Source organism: Apteryx rowi, unplaced genomic scaffold (assembly GCF_003343035.1).
Source record: "Apteryx rowi isolate R43461 unplaced genomic scaffold, aptRow1 scaffold_508, whole genome shotgun sequence".
In the NCBI taxonomy this organism is placed as follows: Eukaryota; Metazoa; Chordata; class Aves; order Apterygiformes; family Apterygidae; genus Apteryx; species Apteryx rowi.
Genome location: NW_020450770.1, coordinates 249,623 through 270,021, shown reverse-complemented (window position 1 = coordinate 270,021; position 20,399 = coordinate 249,623). Strand labels below are relative to the sequence as shown.

Genomic DNA, 20,399 nt, shown 5'->3' with positions numbered 1-20,399 from the left:
GTTTCCTTTCAAACTTCCTGATGGAGCTTCTTTCCATAAGTCCCTGAGGACAAGCTTTGATTTCTGTGAATTCTGTAGTGACATTTCCAGTGTAGTTTCTAGAACTGTGTTATCAGTCTGGGATAGGAAAATCTTCTTCACAACAGTGTTTAAAAAGCACCGTATGAAAGAGAATTTAAAATGGTTTAAAAAAAGGAAAGTTCAGTTCAGTAAAAATTTCTATGGGGAAAAGTTCCATTACAGGCCTTGTCATTTCATAAAAAAAAAAGTGTAGTATCAGATCAATAAACTGAAATGTCATTTTGGATTTTATAGATGCTTTCCTTTCAACTTTTTTACATTACTTGATAATATAAATGATAGGGGTAAAACTAAACTTTTGGGTCCTTGTGATCAGACCCATGCTACTATGCATAACCAGATGATGTAATCTGTTTCATAAAATATGTAAAGTAAAATAAGATTAGGATGACAAATAGATATTTTTGAATGGATTTTCAAGGTTTGGAAACTTTTTTTTAGAATTTGTAAAAATAAAAAATCAGGTTCCTTTTGCAGTTTTAATTTAGCAGGAAATTTCAGAACTGTTTGATTTGATTTTGGTGAAATAAAGTGAAATAAATATAAAACATCGATTTATTTTGGGGGAACCAGAAATTTGAAGATTCTGTGAGTTCTATTTATGAGTAAATCTGAATTTGTACATGCAACTTGACTTGCTCTCTACATATGTATGCTGTTTTAATTTATGAATACTGTATGAATTATTGAGGTTTGCTCAGTTTAGTTCTACACTTTTTCTTAGATCGTTTAATAAGAACAGCCCTTCTTTTTAAAGTTTTCCCATGTGGGAAAACATATATACCCCTTCACATAGTCACAGATTTTCCTCTATTTTTTCTTTGAAACAGTGTGAACCTTTTCAGTGTTGGTTTATTGGGATTTTGTGGAGTTCCAGCAGTCCAAATTAATTTTGTTTCTCTTTAGGGAAGTCATAGTCTTCTAGGAGATCTGTTACTTCTACCAAATAAAAAGGATGTATTTTGTACTTTTGCTGATAGCTATACTGTTAGTCATGAAGGACAGGATATAGATAGGCTTGTCTCTGCTCATTTGAACTGTTTCACCAAGGTAGCTAGCTGAAGCCCCCAGCTGTGATTATGCCTATCATCAAACTCTGGATGATCTGGGCTGATGCAAGTTCTGCATGTTACTGGAATATGTGATCGTGTCTGAGCTTCAAGGCAGGAGAACCCCTGCTGTAATCCCCCACTGTTTAGCCAGGGTCTGTTGGATCATGTCACCACTCCTTTCTGGCATGTCTATCCAGGGTTTCTTCCAATGGAAACAGGGTAGTGCAGTGGGAGGACAGGAAGGTACGTGGTCATGCTTGGRGTGGCAGAACTTAAGATATGGTGCCTCAACCCATAGTTCAGACATAGCTTTTCCAATTTGCCAAGACATTCTTGTTGTGTTTGTATCTATCTCACTAGGGCTCCAAATCTAACAGAAATAATAAAAAAACCATAACAATTTAATAACAATAAGTCTCTGGGGCCTCTGTTACTTGCAATATGTTTACTTATTGGAGAAGAATCTGCAGAAATGTTAAACTGGTCAGAGTTACGAGTAAGCACTGATTGCCAGTTTCTGAGCTGGGTGGGAACTCAGGCCACTAACCTGAAATGTGCTGGGTGCCTTCAGCTCACATGGAAGTATACCAGCATGCTCAGCATGCTTTCCAAACACCAGCACAGGAAACACGTTAGAGATATAAAGTAGCCATAAATCTTTCAGAAGTGGGAAATGCATTGCTCAAGCCATACTTAAATTGTCACAACATCAGTGATATTCTGATAAGAGTGGTGCTTTTTCTCCTGTTCTTCTGGGTCCATTTCCACTAGTGCCCAATCTCCACTGTGGAAAATCAAGTTAAAATTTCTTTGGTATTTAAAACAATAGCTAATGAAAACAAATCCTCTTACGCAGATTTATTCCACTGTACAATATCTTCTTTCTTAATGTATGTGCTTATCAGTAACACTTGGTTTTGGTGTCAGTCTTATGTAGTGGTGTAATCTATATCTTTGTTTCTAAGAACTCATTCCTGACTCCAAACTCTCTTGAGCCACTTTKATTTTGTGCATTTAGATTTACAAATTGGAAGAAGTTCAGAAGAAACCCTGTGACTGTATCCTCCCATTCTTTTCTTACTGGTGTTTACTACATCTGCTCTTTCGCATTTTGCAACTGTGATTCTCCATTGTGCTGTTTGCTGCTTATCAGAAACATTTATAGATGAACATCAAATAATTTCTGCTGCAACAGTAGCTAAGATCAGCATGAAGCGGGTTTCTACCATTCATATTTCCTTGCTTGGAGTGGGAATGCAAAACACTGTTAATGTTTTGACCTCTGGAAGGAAAATACGTTGTAAAACCTGTATCTTGCCATCTGCAAACCTGAGCCACTTTTAGAAAGGGGGTTTCCAAAGGCTGAATTTCTAAGACATAGTTTCTGGCATTTATTAGGCAGTCATTAGCAATAATGAAATCCAAACAAATTATTAACTCATGTGGTAACTTGGCTATTGAGACTTCTTGCTCAAATTCCAGTTTTCCAGTTCTTGGATGAGTTCACCTTTCCCAGTCATTGTCTCCATTTTTGCCAAATTAGGTGACTGAGTATTGGATTCACTGTTCCCTAGCCTTTTAGCATGTCTAGTTTAATAATTCCCACGAATTTCACAGAAGTTATTCCAAGCTCAAAAGCCAAACATTTGCTATCAGTTTCCTAGGGGGGCTTGCTGGGGGGCAGGTCTGTTGGGGGCTTCCTCAGACGTTTAAAATTATTTACTTGCTTTTTGTCATTGGAGAAAGCCTCTCAATAGGTATTTGAAATTGCGTGCCTTGGCCAGCTTACAATAATCCTTTCCCTAGCTGTTTTTTTTTCCTGCATGTCAGTATTTAATTGTACTGCATTCCTCAGATGCTACAGTATTGCTATTTTCCCTTCTCTAATAAAAGAAAGCTATCACCTTTTTAATCTTTCATAATGTCATGGGCTAGATTAGGATCACTTGTACATATTAGATCCACAGCTGTATTTCTAAGCTTTATGGCAACCATCTCCTATCTTCCTGATTAGCGGTGGGTTCTTCTTTTGGTTCGTTGAGGCAAGACTGAAGCTCAGTGGTAAATTCCACAGCCCTTACTCTCACATTGCTGATAATGATCTGAGAGTCCAACACCAGCTTAGTGCTTAGAACAAGTCTACTGCCAACTTATCTTAGAGTCATCACCAGCATCTGCGTGTGCCTGAAAAGCACGTCTACAAAATCACCGTTTCAGTTGGGATTTCTTCCTTTTCTCTTCTTTTAACTAACAGCTATAAAGCTGTTGGGTAAAATTGATGACTAGCTCCATGGTGCCTATTTGGGATGATACCAGAGCTGTACAATTTAGATTTTTTCCATGGCCTAAGTTCTGCAACACCCTGAGAGTTGGACCACAGAAAAGGTTACTAGAATTTTCTCAGAAAATATTTTTGGGTGCAATTTTAGTGGGCATTTTCATATGTTAACTGGAATAACCTGACCTTCTCAGTGAATTATAACTGGGATAACAAGTCCTGTGTTCCATGTCTTCTGCTTACCCAAAAGACAGTTGGCTTCCTCTGTGGCCTATAAGCCACAGATATCCTTCTAGGCATGACTTTTTTTTTTTTACCCTTTTTAATATTCATGATACAGTTTATAAGGAAGCTCTAGCCTGAGTAGAGATCTCGGCCATTTCCTGAAGCACCCTCTGGTTCATGACAGTCAGGTTGCTAGTCACCTCATGTGTTCATCTTGCCAGTCCTTGCAAGTCCTGCAGACTGCAAGCTGTGTATTTGGGCTTCTTGGTCTGCCTGAACAAAGATTTATTTCTAACTGCCATCTCTGAGTCCATTCTGAAAGCTTCCAGATGTTACTTAAATTTAATTCTTATTTGCAAAAGTGTCCAGTATTTGTGTCCTAATTCCTTTTGTGGTCTCCAGCTGTTTTAGCTCTTGTTTTAATTCCTTTTGTGAAAATTTCAGTTCCAGTTATCAGCTTCCTTATAGTTCTTTTGGTCCACCTTTCCTATCTCTAAGCTCTGCCATTATTTGTTCCATACTGCTTCAGTAGCAATACTAACTCACACTTTTATTCTTCTTGGAAAAAGGTCCTCACCACAATTAACATTGTGCTTGACCTGAACAGAAAGGCAAAAACTCAAGCTGTTGTACTGTTCCCTTTTGGAACTGTAATTGATGATGGATATTTCTCTAATGCAGTTTTGTCCATTTACAAAGTATGAGCACATTCTTTTTTTCCCCAAACACGAAAAATCAAACTACTACAGACAGAGCTCCTATCCCTTCCAGTCACATTAGATTATGTTCACCACTTTATTTTTCAAATGAGAGGCTGACTGCATGAAAGCACTGCACAAGACATATTTCGAAATTGTTTGTGTATGCTTCATGATTCCTGTTCCACTATTTTAGTGGAAAACAACTTCAAATGTGTTTATTTTTAAAACAAAAATTACATAAACCATATGGCTTGGTGAAGTAGAATGTTCTTGACTGAAAAAAATGCACATAATTTAAATGCTCATATTATGGAAACAATATATTTCATAATTCTCTGTTATGTTAAAGCTAGCTATTCTGAATTAATTTTGTGTCCTCTTGTGAATTATAAGTAATTAAGCTATGTAAAGCATTGATATGGCCATGAAATCTTCATACTTTTTGCATTTGTATTAGTCTGATATTACTGATCCATTTGCTGTATACTTGTATTCTTTAAAAGAAAAGTCAAATACTATCAAATAACAGTTCTGAACACTGCTCCATGACTATTTTATATTATCCTAATTTGTCAAAAGTTTATTTCTTGGCTCTTCATTCCTGCTAAAGTTTTAAAGTATATAATGTAGTTCACTGGATTAGCAACATGTCAAGTATTGAAATGGCCATTGAGACTAACTTTGCCTAATTTAATTAATTTCTACTAGGGAGCTTAAGACAGATGCTACTGATGTTTACAGGAATTAACAACACTTAGCAACTTTCCAGTTAAGATTTGAAGTTTTGACAGGAATCTAAAATTATGAAAACTTTATCTTCATGTGGAAAACATGGATACACAAAGGAGCTAGAAATCCCTAGCTACCAACAGGCTTGTAGTTTCAGGACAATAAGAGGTTTTCTCCATTCAATTTGGCTTGAGCTGCATTCAAGTCACTTTTTTTTTTTTGTCCTTTGCAAACAGTAATTCAAGGAAGGGTGAGCCAAACACCAGAACACTACACTTAATGAGCATATGTTCAGATGTATAATCCTTAAAACTGTGGTTGTTGATTGATCTCATAGGGACATGACATTTTCATCTCCACTGTTATTACCTCAAAAGTGTCTGGCTGTGATCACCCTAAGGGCAAACTTTTATGGTTGCTTCTGATAACTAGTTAATGGGATCTTATAATGATAACCTGTGTCTTCCTGCTAACAAGAGCTTCTGTATTTCTCTCTTTTGCACAGAAGGGAGCCAGCAGATGGAGCATGAGTAAGAACTGATATTTGACTCAGTTCCTTCTTTCTCAACTCTTAGGCCATATCTGTACTAACACACTGAAAAGGGCTATGGCCTAGATATGAGCAAAGTCTTGTGATGCAAGATTAAATGCACCATTAATTTTTTAGTGCAGTTTTGGTCTGACTCAACTAGCATTCCCCAAATAATAACTAATCAGATGGGATATTAGATCATTCCCAAATGGCAGTTTGCATGAGGCTACCTTGTTTTGGGAGATGAGAAAGTTTAGGTGTTAGCATATGGATTATTCTGTGCTACTTTCTTCAGATTTGCAGAGCAGCAGGAGCTGCTCAGAGCCCTCTTCAGAACAGCTTCTCCTTCCCTCTGTGGCTTAGTGGAACAGGTTGGATGGATGAGAGGAGTGTTACGGAAAGGAAAGAACTGTTGGTTTGAAGAACAGAACATGGGGAGGCATTTTGAAGATGGTTTGGGAATAAAAAGGGATGTGTTGTGGAAGGAGAAAAGCCCTCGGGACGCTGTCTGTGCCCCATGTATCTATCTACCTATCTTGCTAGAGGCGTACTCCATAGTTCCTTCTGCAGAAACAGCTTTGCATTCATTCTAGTAGTGCATTCATGCTAGTAGTGTGAAGAGTTATGTAAAGTGCAGTGGAATATTATCACTGGCCAAACTGCAGATGAAGAATTTGAAGACAGGGTAGAAAACTGGGAGAAAGGAAAGAACTAGGGAATTCATGTCCTCGGAAAAGAGAGAAGGCATGTTGCTTCTATAGTCTAAACAAACAAGACAGTTTTTTTTCTCTTTTGAATTTTTATGTTAAATGGATAAACTTATGAGAGTGAGTTGTGAGTACAATGGGATTTAAAAAAGCACACTTCAAACGTGAATATTTTGTAAGATGTATGCACAAGTCCATTTCTCATGATAGTATATTTCAAAGTCATGAGTTGATAAGTTGGTTACATCTGAAAAAATTGTTTACTTGAAGTGACTGAAATAGAAGACATGGAAGTAATTTGTTTCTTTCAAACATTACTAAGTAATTTGGATATAAAGAAATGATTTTTAGTGACTGGAATGTGTTTTAAGATACTCTGTGAGTAATGCCTTTCATGGAGACCCACCCCTCTTTGATAAAGAATCACGTACCATGCCACTTTATTAAAAACTCATTTTTGACTGAAGTTATTACTCACATAATTGTCACTTTAATCAGCTTCACTTTCTCATAGAAAGAGACAGCATGTTCTTTACTTCTACTGAGGACTAAATCCAGCATGTTCAGTGAAGACAGAGTGATATCAAAGTGGTGAGAGATGGTATTCAGTTTTATGAAAACATGCTCGTGATACCTGGTCCCGACCAAAGCTTAATCCATAGTGTGCATTTCTATAGCACGATCTAGAGGAGTAATGAAGAAACAGTGTTTGTTTCAGAAGGCTTTGGATCACACTAGTTTGGGCACCAAAGGGAACGTTCCAACCCAAGGAATCATCTTTACTTTTTGGAGATAAAATTAAACACAATCTTGTGTTGGAACATAGTTTTGTATTAACTGTATTATACTGTTGTGTTATAGTCTTCCCTACGTAAATCTTACTGGATAACATAAGTTTCAAGAGTTGTACTGACACATAACTATATAGTCACTTGTCTGCTCTGCCTTCGGTGCTTCAATTTAACACCATTAATGTATGTGTTAGTAGGGCCATTTGGTCTACCAAAAGGTCTTAATAAAACAAACCATGTAAGATATTCCTGAGATGTCAGACTTTTAATAAATTTTATTTAATGACATCACAATTCAGCTTAATTATGTTAACAACCTTTAATAGAACACCATGGGTAAGACTAATATTTATTAAAGAAGCATTCTAGCCAACAGATGGAAATGCTATTTTACAAGAGTCAGGTGAGATTTTGACTTTTTTTTTTTTTAATTAGTGATCTGAACATTCAGTAGAGCCATACGGGAGATTCTCAGGTACTTGTTCTGCTGTCCTCCCTCATCCCAGATTTGTGATCTCATCACGACACTGCTGGCTCTTCAGGGACAAGCATCTCCTGTCTGATCTCTTCCATTTGGGACTCACTGGAGCAGCCTTTCAGCTTGGGTCTCCTGTGTCAAATTAGTGCTATAAATATTTGACTCGGGTGTCTGTCTTTTTCTCTTCTCATTCAATTATTTAGTGCTCCAGTAGGGCCCCAGCAAGAGAAAGAAGAGCAATCTACAAGTCTGATTCCTGGGGTATTTAGATGAGTTATCGGGCTAATATTCAAGTCCCTGCTCAAACTCAGATATAGATGATTTGAATGTTGGTATTTTCTATAACACACATATTTGTATTCATGAGCATCTTTGCTATTTTGGATGAATCTGTGTCTTTTGTGAAAACACAGAGATAAGTCCTACCTCCATTTTTTTTTTTTTTGATCTAAAGTGAAACAGAAGTGCTTCTGATTTTTTTTGTTAAGATTTAAAATTTTTAGCTCTATACAATAAAATTTACTTATTTCTAAATAAAAAAATAGAAAGTTCTCTTAAAGTAAAACTCCCAATTTGTCTTTCTTAGAATAAAAAAATTGAGCTTTTTTTTTTTTCCTTAAAACACATCTCTCTGCCTTGGATGCATTTACTAAGGGTCTCTGTGTTCCCAAGATCCATTTGTACTAGACTGAAGAAGACAGTCTTGGAGAGAAGCTCTCAACCTAACATGCCTTCATAGGAAATTCTCTGTTGTTTTTAATTAAATGGTAAGGAAGTTAGATTTAAATTCAGGCCTGCTGCAGAAGAGGCATTGGCTCTTCCTGTTGCATATGGATGACTGTAAGAAACTGAGCTGTGAGGGCCTCTTGCCTTGCTGGAGTAGTACGTGTATAAGATTTGTGCCTCAGACCTGGAGTCTATTGCTGTGATTCTTCCTTACCAGACAGTCTGTTTCCACTGACTCTGTATGTGTTTGGGAAGGGAAAAGGAATAAGTGAACCCGGTTTCTGTATGTCTACAAATATATTTGGATTAGAGAGAAGTACAGCAATCTGAATTGCTGCAGGATATCGAAAAGATTTCAAGACATGCTTTTCAAATTTAGAATAACAAGTACAGTCCTGTATTACAGCTCTGCATTTAGATCGGCAGTAACTTAAATTTTCTTTTATTTTTTTGAGAAGATACTTCTGGCTTCCATGCAAACATATTTTTAAAACTTTCCACCAAGTCTTTGCTGATATTTCATAGAAATAATTCAGAATATTTAGCAGTATTTTACCACATTCTTTAACTTAAAATTACTTAACACACTTGTTCTGTGAAGAAAGTTAAAGTCACGTCTATAGGCCACAACTTTATTGTAAATAAAAATACAGTGATTATTCTGATGTGATGGAAATGAAGAAGTATACTGACCTTTGTTAGAAATTATCTTCTTAAACGAAGTCCGTTCCACATTCTTAGCTAAGGCAAAAGGAGCTGATTATTCTTTATGGCTTCTGAGAAGACACTGCTGCTGTAAAACACTGAATTATTATCTGCTTTCTTCACTGAATTGTCTGACAGGAGATGAACCCATAGGATATATTGACTGTGTCTGGTTTCAATTTGTTTTGTCTATAAAAAGTCAAAGCTTCCTATGAACATTATCAGACAAAATAAATAAAGTAAGAGAGATAATTGTTTAATGAACTTGGAGTAACATGATTCAAGTAGAATACCCCCACAGATTTTGCCAAAGCTAATAAAACTCTTTTGCACCATACTTATTATTTTTGAATAAGTATCAACTTTGTAAATTCTTCAGATCATTTTTAAAACTAGTATTAAATTCAGTTTCTTTCTACTCATGACTGTGTTAGTAGTTTTGACTGCTAATCACTGTACAATTGGAAATGAAGTGATGGAGAGCCTGGATGTTATCTTGTGTACAGCTTATAAAATATGATACAATTGTTTGTGTTTCGAAGTGCTTTAATGTATTTAGAACAACAGAAAATTACTATTATAACTTTTTTTAATGTAGTGATTGGGGACTATGCCAGAATTTACAGAATTTATTGTATAGAAATAGGCATAAAGAATCAGAAAACTCCTTTGGTCTGTCCTAGTATGTAAATGGGATTAAAACTGGCAATAAGACCTTTCTGACAACCACTCCCTTAGGAATTGAAAGCCTCTGATTTGCCAGTCACACAGAATCACAGAATTGCTGAGGTTGGAAGGGACCTCTGGAGATCATCTAGTCCAACCCCCCTGCTCAAGCAGGGTCACCTAGAGCACATTGCACAGGATTGCATCCAGGCGTGTTTTGAATATCTCCAGAGAAGGAGACTCCACAACCTCTCTGGGCAACCTGTTCCGGTGTTCCAGTCATCCTAAAACATTATGCAAATTTCAAGGGAAAAGCAAAATGATTTTTTTGGAATAAAATGCAGAAGTTTAAGGAATTAATCCCTCTCCTTGGAACAAACATAGTGAATGAAATATAGAAAGCTAATGATAAAATAGTGTCGCTTTAGTCATTTAAAACCTGAATTTGGATTGCTGCTTACAACCCACCGGACTTCAGAGGGACTTAAAAGTAGCTAGCTGTAAATGCATCTATTCATGAAACACAGATTTTCCTTTTGTAAGTAGATGGATAGTTGAAGATGACTTGGATCACCTCATATACTTCATTCAGTTTAAGTATAAAGCATTTTAACACAAAAAAATTCTAGAAGTATTTGTTACAGGAATATAAATGCCCAAAAATGATGAGTATGTTGAGAGAGAMAATATGTGACGGAAAACAAGCATATTTGAGGACAACTGTGCATTTGGAATAGGTGACTCCTAATTTTTAACTCCTGGGATTTACCAGTATGCTCTTTGCCATTCCCAAGCCCGAACACCTTGTCCATAGAAGAGGGCAAACACGGTCTTAGGAGAGGCTGCAGGCATCTGACTGCTTGGGACTGACMCCTTAAAGAGTGGTATAGACATAACTATGCTGTTAAGAGAAATGCTTCCATTTCTTTAAACAATTACTGAATTGCTTCATGAACAGTACAATTAATGAGGTCTGCTTTGCTGTGGATTTTTGTCCTGTACCCCTGCACAAAAGTCCCATTCTCATTGCTAATAATCTCCCTAAATCCCTATTATTTTCTAAGATTCTCTGTGGCAATAATTTCAGTTTCCCTTTTACATCCCTCGAATCTGTCCCAGATGTCTAATGGCCATCAGAGGCAATATGTGCTGAGCATCTGTGCTTGGCTGGCTGATACCAGTGTGTGCTGATTGGCCACTGCTGAGCTTCTGCTTCAGCCTCTCTCTCAGAGGCAGCTCTTCCCAGGGACCAATTCTTCTGAAACTTTTGTGACCTCAATGTTTGGGAGAAGTCTACCCCTTTGCCAAAAGTGTTTAAAAGGTATTGCATGAAAATTGCAGACTAGTGGGCCTAAAATTGAACAAGCTTGTTTCCTTAACTTTTCTAGCTGAAAAAAATAATGATTTTGTGTTTGAAGATAAAATTCTGAAATGTACTTTGAAGGCTCAAGATCTGGAAGGCCAATTAAAAGAGCCTAGTACAAAGTTAATTCACATTTTTCAGTCCTTTCTGATAAAAATATATCATTCTCCTCTGCATATGAAAACTTACATATGTTGTCAAAGTAGTAGTGCTCTTGTAGTGGGGACATTCTGTGTAAAATATACCCATGGAAAGCTGTGTAGTTATTAAGCCAACCAAAGTATCTGGAAAAAAACAAGCATATAAGTATTTCTTTAGGTCTGAAACAGAGGCTGTAAACTGAATAAGTAAGTTTGGAAACAATTGAGTTCGGCTTAATGAAATTATATTTTGAGCAATTGTTCCCAACCCTGTACTTAACAGAAATGTACTGCTCCTGTGTGGTTTAGATCTAAGAAAGTTCAGAGCGCCTGAAACCTTGTTTGTTTTTCTAGCCATATTAGCTGTTTAAGAAAATACACCAGCTCCCCTTATGAACATTCCTTGCTTCAAAAGTTACTTTTTATATTCTATTTACTTCCTTGGTTTTGTTTCATAACAGCAAGGACTTTGATTAAAAATAAGTTGCCACAGAAAAACACACAAACTCAAAAACAATTCTTTTTTTAATCAGGCCAAGTTATACAACCTCAAAAGATTATATAATATATACTAATGAAAAAGGTGTTACACTGAAAATGAAAATTGGTTTCAGGAATTTCATTCTTCAATAAAACAAAAATATGACTCAGGTGAGATTCAGCAGCACAAATGAAATGTGAATCATCCTTTATCTCGTCATTTCTAATCTGAGTTTCAGTAAAGTTGTACCTCTTTCTAAAACGATTCAGTTTTTCAAAATTAATGTGGTAGTTTTCCTCATAACTTTTTTTAAATTCCTTTTTATATTCCTTCTCTTCCCTTCTGTTGCAACTTCATTTCYTCTGGTCAGGAGAGCAAACCACTTAGTGACAGATTTTCATCCTAGCATAATAGCGCATGTGAAAAGGGAGAAGGAAGTGTGAATGTGAAGAAGGAAAATGATTATCGTTTCAGAACAATTATATATGGTGTCTGGAGTTTATATAGAACACATATGGGAACACATAATGTTAAAAAAGCCACATGTACTCCATCCTGAATAGGCTGTAATCTAAATAAGATAAGACAAGTATAATTCAACAGAGCCACAGTGCAAAGGGGAGTCCCCTTTGCTTGCCAGCACTGGAAAAATGGGAGAAGGAATTTCCTGAAAATCTTTTAAAGAGAGAGACCTGGTGAGAATAATAGTAGATCTTCTGTGAGCAAGAAACCATACAGATAGCAAGGAAGCATATTTTGGCTGGCACATAAACACCTATTCTCCAATGATAAATCAACCTCTGGCTTCTGGTTATAGGGATAAACATTGCCTGTTGGGTGGTCACTGCAGGGTATGCTTCGCCTTCCTCTGAGACACGTGGCCGCGACCACTGGTGACAGAGGATGTCAAAGGCAAACCGCTGGCTTTTCTGGTGCGGCTCTTCCCAAATGGCTAGAGCAGGAGCGACTGCTCTGCCCATCTGCATGTGAAAGCCAGAAAGAGCCAAAAGAAAGAGGAAAAAAGCAACAAAGGGACAGACAGAAAACTGTGAAAACCACAGGGGAATATGTCAGCTGTAGGCAGGAACATGACTGTGCAGGTGAGGAGCAAGTCTTTGTGTTTTAAGAAGTCAGATATGTATGAAGTCAAACATGCATGAGAATGCAATCAAAGCTGAAGGTGAGAGAGATGAAAGCACCGCCATGGGAAGGCTTGGGGAGGAGGAGGTCGCACTGGCAGGTTGACATAGGCAAGGCAAGATATCACCAATATTAGATACCACCAGTATAGGCCGTAATGAAATAATGTGCAGGAAGAGAAAAGCCAAATAACAGTATCCTTCTATATTTCAATTTCAGTCTTCTGTGAGACTTACCACAAACTACTGAATTGCACTCCTTGCAGACTAAACACTTTCTCYATGGGTATCACTTGATGCTCTCTGAGCTGAAAGGTAGCCACGCCTGCTTGAAACATAAACCAGTACACTGAGCAAGGCTGAGCATGGCACGTCCTCTCATCCTCTGGGATCAGTGAACACCTAAGGCCTGCTCAGATCTGCTGATGTTATAAGCACATGGCTGCTCATCAGGGTGCTTTCTACTGCTAACAGATAATCCTCTTTGGGAACAGCAGGCAAWGCCTCCTTTAAATATTTTTAAGATCCACTTGTAAACTTTTAAGTTTCTAAAACCTTCAAATTAAATTTTCGTTAGCAGTTTGTAGGTGGGATACCTATGCATTGCCTGAGTAAAGTCCTAGCCACACTGCAGCTGAGTGACACTGCATGGGCACCTCTGGGAAGCCCGGATTTCATCCCCGCTTGCCCGGCCTGGTCAGGACCATGGCAGGGTAGTGCAATAGGGAATGAAAGAGAGAAAGGGCTGAAAGGGCTGTTTCAGTGTTTTTATCTTACATTAGGAGGAGTGACTGAAACGTTGTGCAGGGGACATTGATCTCTTGCCAATGCTGTAGCAAAAGCTCTCACAGACACATTCCCTATTAACAACTTCTAGTACCAAGAAAGTCTCTTCATATTCCCTGCTTTAACAAAGATATGCTTTCTGGAAATGTTCTCATTTATTCCTGAAAATTATGCTGAATCAGTCAATAGCAGATCACATGGTTTAATTCATCATTTGAAACAAAGAGGAAATGTGATCTGTTAAATACTGTAGTGGGTAGTGCGAAGGGATAGTAACTTCCTAAAAATATTTGATGTTGGATGCAATCTAGTCTCTTCCAAAAGGAGAACTGCTTTCTTGTTCCTTTCTTTTGCTCCTTTCTAATATCTGGCAGTCATAACATAGTAATTGGAGGTGAATTTTTATCAAAGGCAAGAAAATYTTGCAATCCTTTATTCAGTTAGATCAGGAACTTTTCATAAGGATCTTTTACAAACACTCCTGGCACATCACTATAAGCAAACCCACAGATTTTCATTTTCCATTTTTCCAAACTCAAGAAATATGGATAAGCATGAAATAATCATATTGAAATGTTTCTTCACAAGCTGAAGTAAAGATTACAGATTTAAATAAGTTTTACTATTTAATTGAAAAATAATGAAATGAAGAGTTCTCAGATATGAACTAATAGTTTAAAATGAAAAGTAGTTTAAATATATGGTAAATTAAATTTATTACATTAAAAAATAAATTTAATATAGTAAAATATTCACTAGAACATAAACAATATTAAAAACTGGAAGTTGCACAAAAATATAGGTCCAGGAATGCATTTGGAAAACTAATTATGCTTTTATTATTATTTTTCCATATTTGAAAATTATGTAGTTTGGTTAACTGAAAATAAGATCATCTGAATATATGAAATGTGAGAAAGTTAGTTACCTTAAAATTTAAACTATTGTTTACTTTTCATTCTTAGAAAATAAAGTTACAACACTGTCTCCTCTGCTTTGGATAGTCTGTGGCAGTATTTCTTACTCCTTAAGTTAAAGGTTTCAAAGCAATATGACACATATAGATACCTTATCCCTATCTCATCAGGATGAGAAAAAAAAGAGCTTTGTCATAGCCAAACTATGAGCCTTAGTGCATCATGAATGAGGTAAATGAGTATTACAACTGAGGATCACTCACAGACAGTATTCTGTCCAGGAGGTCTTATTAGAAGAGGATTTTAAACCAAAAACCTCTTTCAGTTGTGGCAGATACTCAGCAGGAGAGGAAATGATCTATTCACTGTTAGATAGTAAAGCATGAACTATAGTCTGTAATTAACTGGAATTCAGTGTATAATCTAGACTAATTTAATCCTTTTATAACCTTTTATAGTTTATGACAGAATTATGTTCAGTCTTAGCACTAAATAGGTTTAGCTTCATATGAAACATATTATGGTAGATGACTATTTCCAGTATTGCCATTAAAGGATGTACAAATACAGCATCATACTATTAATAACTTATAACTAGAAAGTGATTTTCAACTGATAACCTCAACTACCCTTGCAAATATCAGTAGAACTGCACAACAGTCCTACATGGTAGGTATTGATAGACTTATTTTAGAGATACCCAAGCTGGGTGAGGCACAGAAAGCTAAGTGACTACCAATAAGAATATATAGGTAAAATTTAATGATGGTTTTATTATTGTATAAATATTCTATCAATTACAATAATTACATCTAGTTATTTTGCCAACTTTTTTCTAGGGTTTTGGTAGCCCATCAGGTGAACATTGGCTGGGGAATGAATTTATCTTTGCAATAACAAGTCAGAGACAATATTCTCTAAGAATTGAATTAATGGACTGGGAAGGAAACCAGGCATATTCACAGTATGACAGATTTCACATAGGAAATGAAAAGCAGAATTACAGGTAAGAATCTACTCAAATTCTTTTGACTATACTGAGTAGTAAATATTGTTCATTGTTTGCTTGTTAAATACGAGAAAAGATAATAACATGATACTAATTTTTATGTAAAGTGAATAAAGAGGGTTAAAATAAAATAGAAAACTAATTTCTCCATGATGGAAGGTTAGAAGGAAACTAACGTATCTGAGAATAAGGAATGATCTATTGATTTCACTGCCTGGTAGATCTGTTTGTTTAAAATTCATAACTGTTGGCACATAAAAGAGCATCTGAACTCAAAATTGCTTGAGTAGGAAAAAAAATGAATTTCTCATTAAGACTTGGAAGATTTCTGTCTGACGGACAGAATGCTGCATCTTATTGTGAAGAAACAAAATGCATAACAAAATGACCAGTACTTGATTCATCATCATCATTATGCCATTTATTATAGCTTGAAAAAGGCATATGAAGTTAAAACCTTCTTCCTGTTATCCTTTTCTCCTAGATATTTTCAAAGCAAAGAAAGAAAAAATACAGAAACCTTAAAACCTGCTAACTTTTAAAAAAGCTTGGAGAAACAGGTGATATGGTTGACCTAAGTGATTTAAATTTTTTTTTTCCTTTTTAAATCATTGCTTCCTCTGAACAGACAATACAACCTTGGGGAAAAAAATGACACAGAAAAATATCCAAAATTATTTATTACAGCACATCTAGCTGGTAAAAGTTTTAGGAWAGAAACAAATATACTATAAAACCAAGCATTCAAGTTGTACAATGCAAAACAGGGTTGATATTCAGATTTTTAAAGCCTAGTAATTTGACTCCCAGAAATGCTGACCTCCTAGACTCCCCAGAGAAATGGAGGTGAGAGTGATTTGCTCTTTCTGCTGACAAGACTCTATCCAGGTGGGACATTGCTCTTGTCCTCTTGGATTTGTCAGAGGACATTACTGCGTGATATAGAAGAGCAGAGGCTACACTGAGAAGTTATCTGTATGAACTGAGCTCCTGCATAGTGTGAAAGACAYCACACAGCACAGAAAGGTCAGCTCTGTAATTGGAGTTGTGTAATGCAAGACTCAGGGTTGTCCAAAAGGCTATATAATGTAATCTCTGATGTTCTGAAAAGAAGCAGTATTGGGCTACGTTAGATTTCTTCCTGAGGGAGTGGAAATAAAAATATTCAGACCAGTGTGTGTAATATGTTGAGTAGAAGTACTGGATGTGAACTATAGATCTGAGCCTCAGCACAATTCAAGTGAAGTATCTAGGTAAAGTAGTTCAGTTAGAGGTGCATCACAGGCAGCTGCTTGAAAAACATATTTAAGCAGAATTGCAACTGATCTAATCACCTTCGACTTTATAATCAGTGGTGAGAAACAGAAACTTCAAGGATATGATTCATCTGGCTTATTTTAGATGTTTTTGGGTCCTTCAGAATGAGACATATTCCATAAATTTCTGTTTTCTCCATTGACAGTAAAGGAAGTCTAGATGCAGATGTTCATAGGTGAATGTGTATAGCATGGCTCGCACTATGAACCCTGAAGGTGCTCTTCTCAGACTCTGAGATCCTCTGGAGAGCTTTGGCAGTAATGAAGGTGCACAGCCTGCTGTATGTAGTCGGTTGTCATCGTCATGTGTGGTCCTGTCCACGACATGCAGTTTCTCGTGATTCAGGTAGGGAACCCATTCTGAGGATCCCTTAGGCTAAGAGTAAAAATAAGCAAGTAAAGGGAAGTTCTCCAAAGAGAGGCCTGAAATTTTTATATGAATCGTAAAAAACAACAGTATAAAAGTGGATTGTTATGTGAAGCTTTACAAATAACATTAGAAGAAGACAAAGATGTTTAAAAATATGAGGAAAAGGTAGAACAAATACTTTTGAGGTGAGGAAAAAAGGCAAAGCACAGAGTTACACGTATCTTTAAAGATTATGACCAAAAACAGAGAAGGTGCCAGGAGTATTATTCTGAGGGTCAATTATAGTGGCTAAATTTGCTAACAAAAGTAATATCATTATYGCTCACATTTTTTCTAGACTGAATAGGGACAGCAAGTATTGTTGAGTGGTCAGAAAGAAAGGTGAAAACGTAACTTATATTAAAACTTATAAGGAAGGATTTCTTTTCAGGACTCATCTGGGTTCATTCATGGCAAAACAGTGAGAAAATTTCTTATTTTGTTTTAGACTGCTAGACTGTATTTCTGATAAGATAGCAGAGCAACCTCGAAATGCCTAAGGGATTTCAGTTGACCATAAGTGCATGTGAAGCGCATGGAGTAAAGGAAGATGCAAGCAGTTTTGGGGAAAGGCTATGTTGTTTGTCCTATTGAGAGCCTGTGCTGGGGATTATGACCTGAGACTGCCTCTGATGCTTACTACTTACCAAGACCAGGACATGAGCTTAAGAAATGACATGCAGTTGCCTATATATTTAGTTGTTTGACCTTTTCACGACACCATTTTAGCCTAATCCAGCTAGCACTTTTCTGGGCAATTACTGAACACAACTGGGGGATACCACAGGGATCCAGGACTTTTCCTAATACAGACTGTGAACAAGTCCATGTTATTTTGTTGGGGAAGAAAGTCTAGCCATTCAAAATGAACTTACTTTCAAGACCAAAGAACAAGCCCTAGCCCAAGATGTAATCTCTCTGTCATATTTTGTTATGTTGTTATCTATAATAAACTGTGTTGCAAAGAAGGGACCTTGCCTTTAAGGGACTTGGTATCAAATTTTCAACTCTGCCTTGGCTGATGAAACAGGCACCTGAAGATGTCTTAAATAGGTTAGGTTTAATATGCTGATGGACAGCAAAGAAGCCCTGGAAAATCATCCCAAATGAGTTTAGGTCTCCAGGAAATCTATAGGAACAGGGAAATATTTAGGAAGGGAAAGTAAAACCTGCTTTCATTAGAGGAAAGGGAGATCTTTTGGCAGTATAAATCATATTTTCTGAACATGGAAACAACTGTGAAAACTGATCCATGAAAATTCTTCTTGCTGAACAAAAAGACCAGAAGGGTTATACTTCAAAAGTGTAGAAATCTGAACAGAAATGGTGTTCAGGCCTCAAAAAGTAAAAAATTAGGTAACAGGGCTGAATTCTGCTGTCTGTATTCAAGCCACATTTCCACAAATATCAGTAGGGATTTGCCTAGAGAATAAGAAAAGACTAAAATTTTGGTTCCTACCTTACTCCATAGTCCAATTATAAATCAGAACATGCTTGGCTCAAGCTGTCTGTGTGGCCTCCTTAAGGTACAACTGAATTTCCTCTGTCCAGGGAATGGGGAATTAGCTCCATTCCCATTATTCCGGAATAAACAGAGGGAAACATGAAGAGCTGAAGAGCCTTTGTTCCTCCCTGTTGATCCTTGGAGTTTCAAATGAATTTCTCATTCATTTTTTTATGAAACATATCTGAATATTTAATGAAAACAAACGAGTAACAGGCTGACAGCTCTGGAAATAATGAAGTGTAAGCCACATGGAAATCTAAATTGTTATTCATGCTTGACAAATGCACTAGTGCCTAATCCATACAGATATATGTCCACAGACATTTTGCAAACAAAAATGACGTTGGACTCTTTGAGAAATTACTACAAAAATGCATCCTATGATGTAAAAGCTCTTTATTTTGCTTGCCAGCATCACCATCTGTGATAGAAATAACTCCAGAAGGCAGGCCAAATATAAGCCTGATTACTGGGCCCTAAACAGCTGGCAACTCTTCACAGAATGCTGTTTTCTCTTTATCTGAGGATGCTGTCATTACAAATTTAAATGATGCCTCTGAAGTTGAAAAGCACGGTTCTCAAACTCGTGCTCACAGTTCCTTTCCTTCACAGTTGTCAGGCATTTGCTATGTTTGCTCTTAACACATCAAGCATGGAGCAGCATACCTTTTAAAATTTTCAGTCACTATTTATTTGAAGTCATTCTGCCAAGCAAATTAGACATTCTCTTATTCTGGAAGCTGTTAGGAATTTCTGCTAGTGATCCCCATTAAACGTTTCTTCTTCAACACTGTTTGCAAAAGCAGGTGACCGTAGGCTGGCTGTACTCTACATTAGTTTCAAATTATACAAGTTCACTAAGAGCTTGTAGAAATAATAACCAGTAAAGAAAGAGACAAGCTTCCAAGCAGGTCTGGGCAGTAGATCAAGGAGATCTAAAATAGAGAAAGCATATTGAAATGGAAGGAAAAGCTATAGAAGTGGGACATCTTTCATTTATACTATGGAAGTACCTTGTACATTTGGAAGATACTAAAAAAAATATTAAGGTTCCAGATCTAACGTTTGAATACAGTAAATTAAAAAAGGAATACAAATATTGCATTGTGATAAAATGTGTCTGAGAAAATATGGAAAACCATTTTCATGCTGTTTTTCCAAAATCCTGCCTCAACATTATGCAAAGTTCGATTCACTCTGGATAACTCCCAATTGGTGATTTCAGAAGGGTTCTGTTTTTTCTCTGGGCTGTTTGTATTCTCTTTACTACTTTTTGTTAGCCTAAAGAATCTATGATTAAAAAAGGTAATGCTGAACACATGTATGTTAAAAATATACTTGTTTCTCTTTCAAAATGAGACAGCTCCAAAAGGGTTTCTGGGAATGCAAAATAAAATCTATTTATCCCAGATGATCCCAAAGCACAAATTTGAGATGAGAACGTGAGAGATGAAGCAGCAAATGCATGATAATAAATGATAACTGACACAGAATAATCAGTGTTGCACCTTAAATGAAAACTTCAATAACCTGAAAGTACCTAAGTGATTACAGAATCACAGAATCGCTGAGGTTGGAAGGGACCTCTGGAGATCATCTAGTCCAACCCCCCTGCTCAAGCAGGGTCACCTAGAGCACATTGCACAGGATTGCATCCAGGC

At 36.7% G+C, this 20,399-nt stretch overlaps 1 protein-coding gene across 1 annotated transcript in view; it reads left to right on the top strand.

Moving 5' to 3' along the window:
- The window catches only part of ANGPT1 (angiopoietin 1), a 167,007-nt gene that overhangs the window by 111,648 nt on the left and 34,960 nt on the right, over nt 1-20,399 (top strand). The window contains exon 7 of the mRNA XM_026080009.1: nt 15,337-15,503. Within this exon, the coding sequence (XP_025935794.1) occupies nt 15,337-15,503 (167 nt within the window). The remainder of the gene's footprint in view (nt 1-15,336; nt 15,504-20,399) is intronic.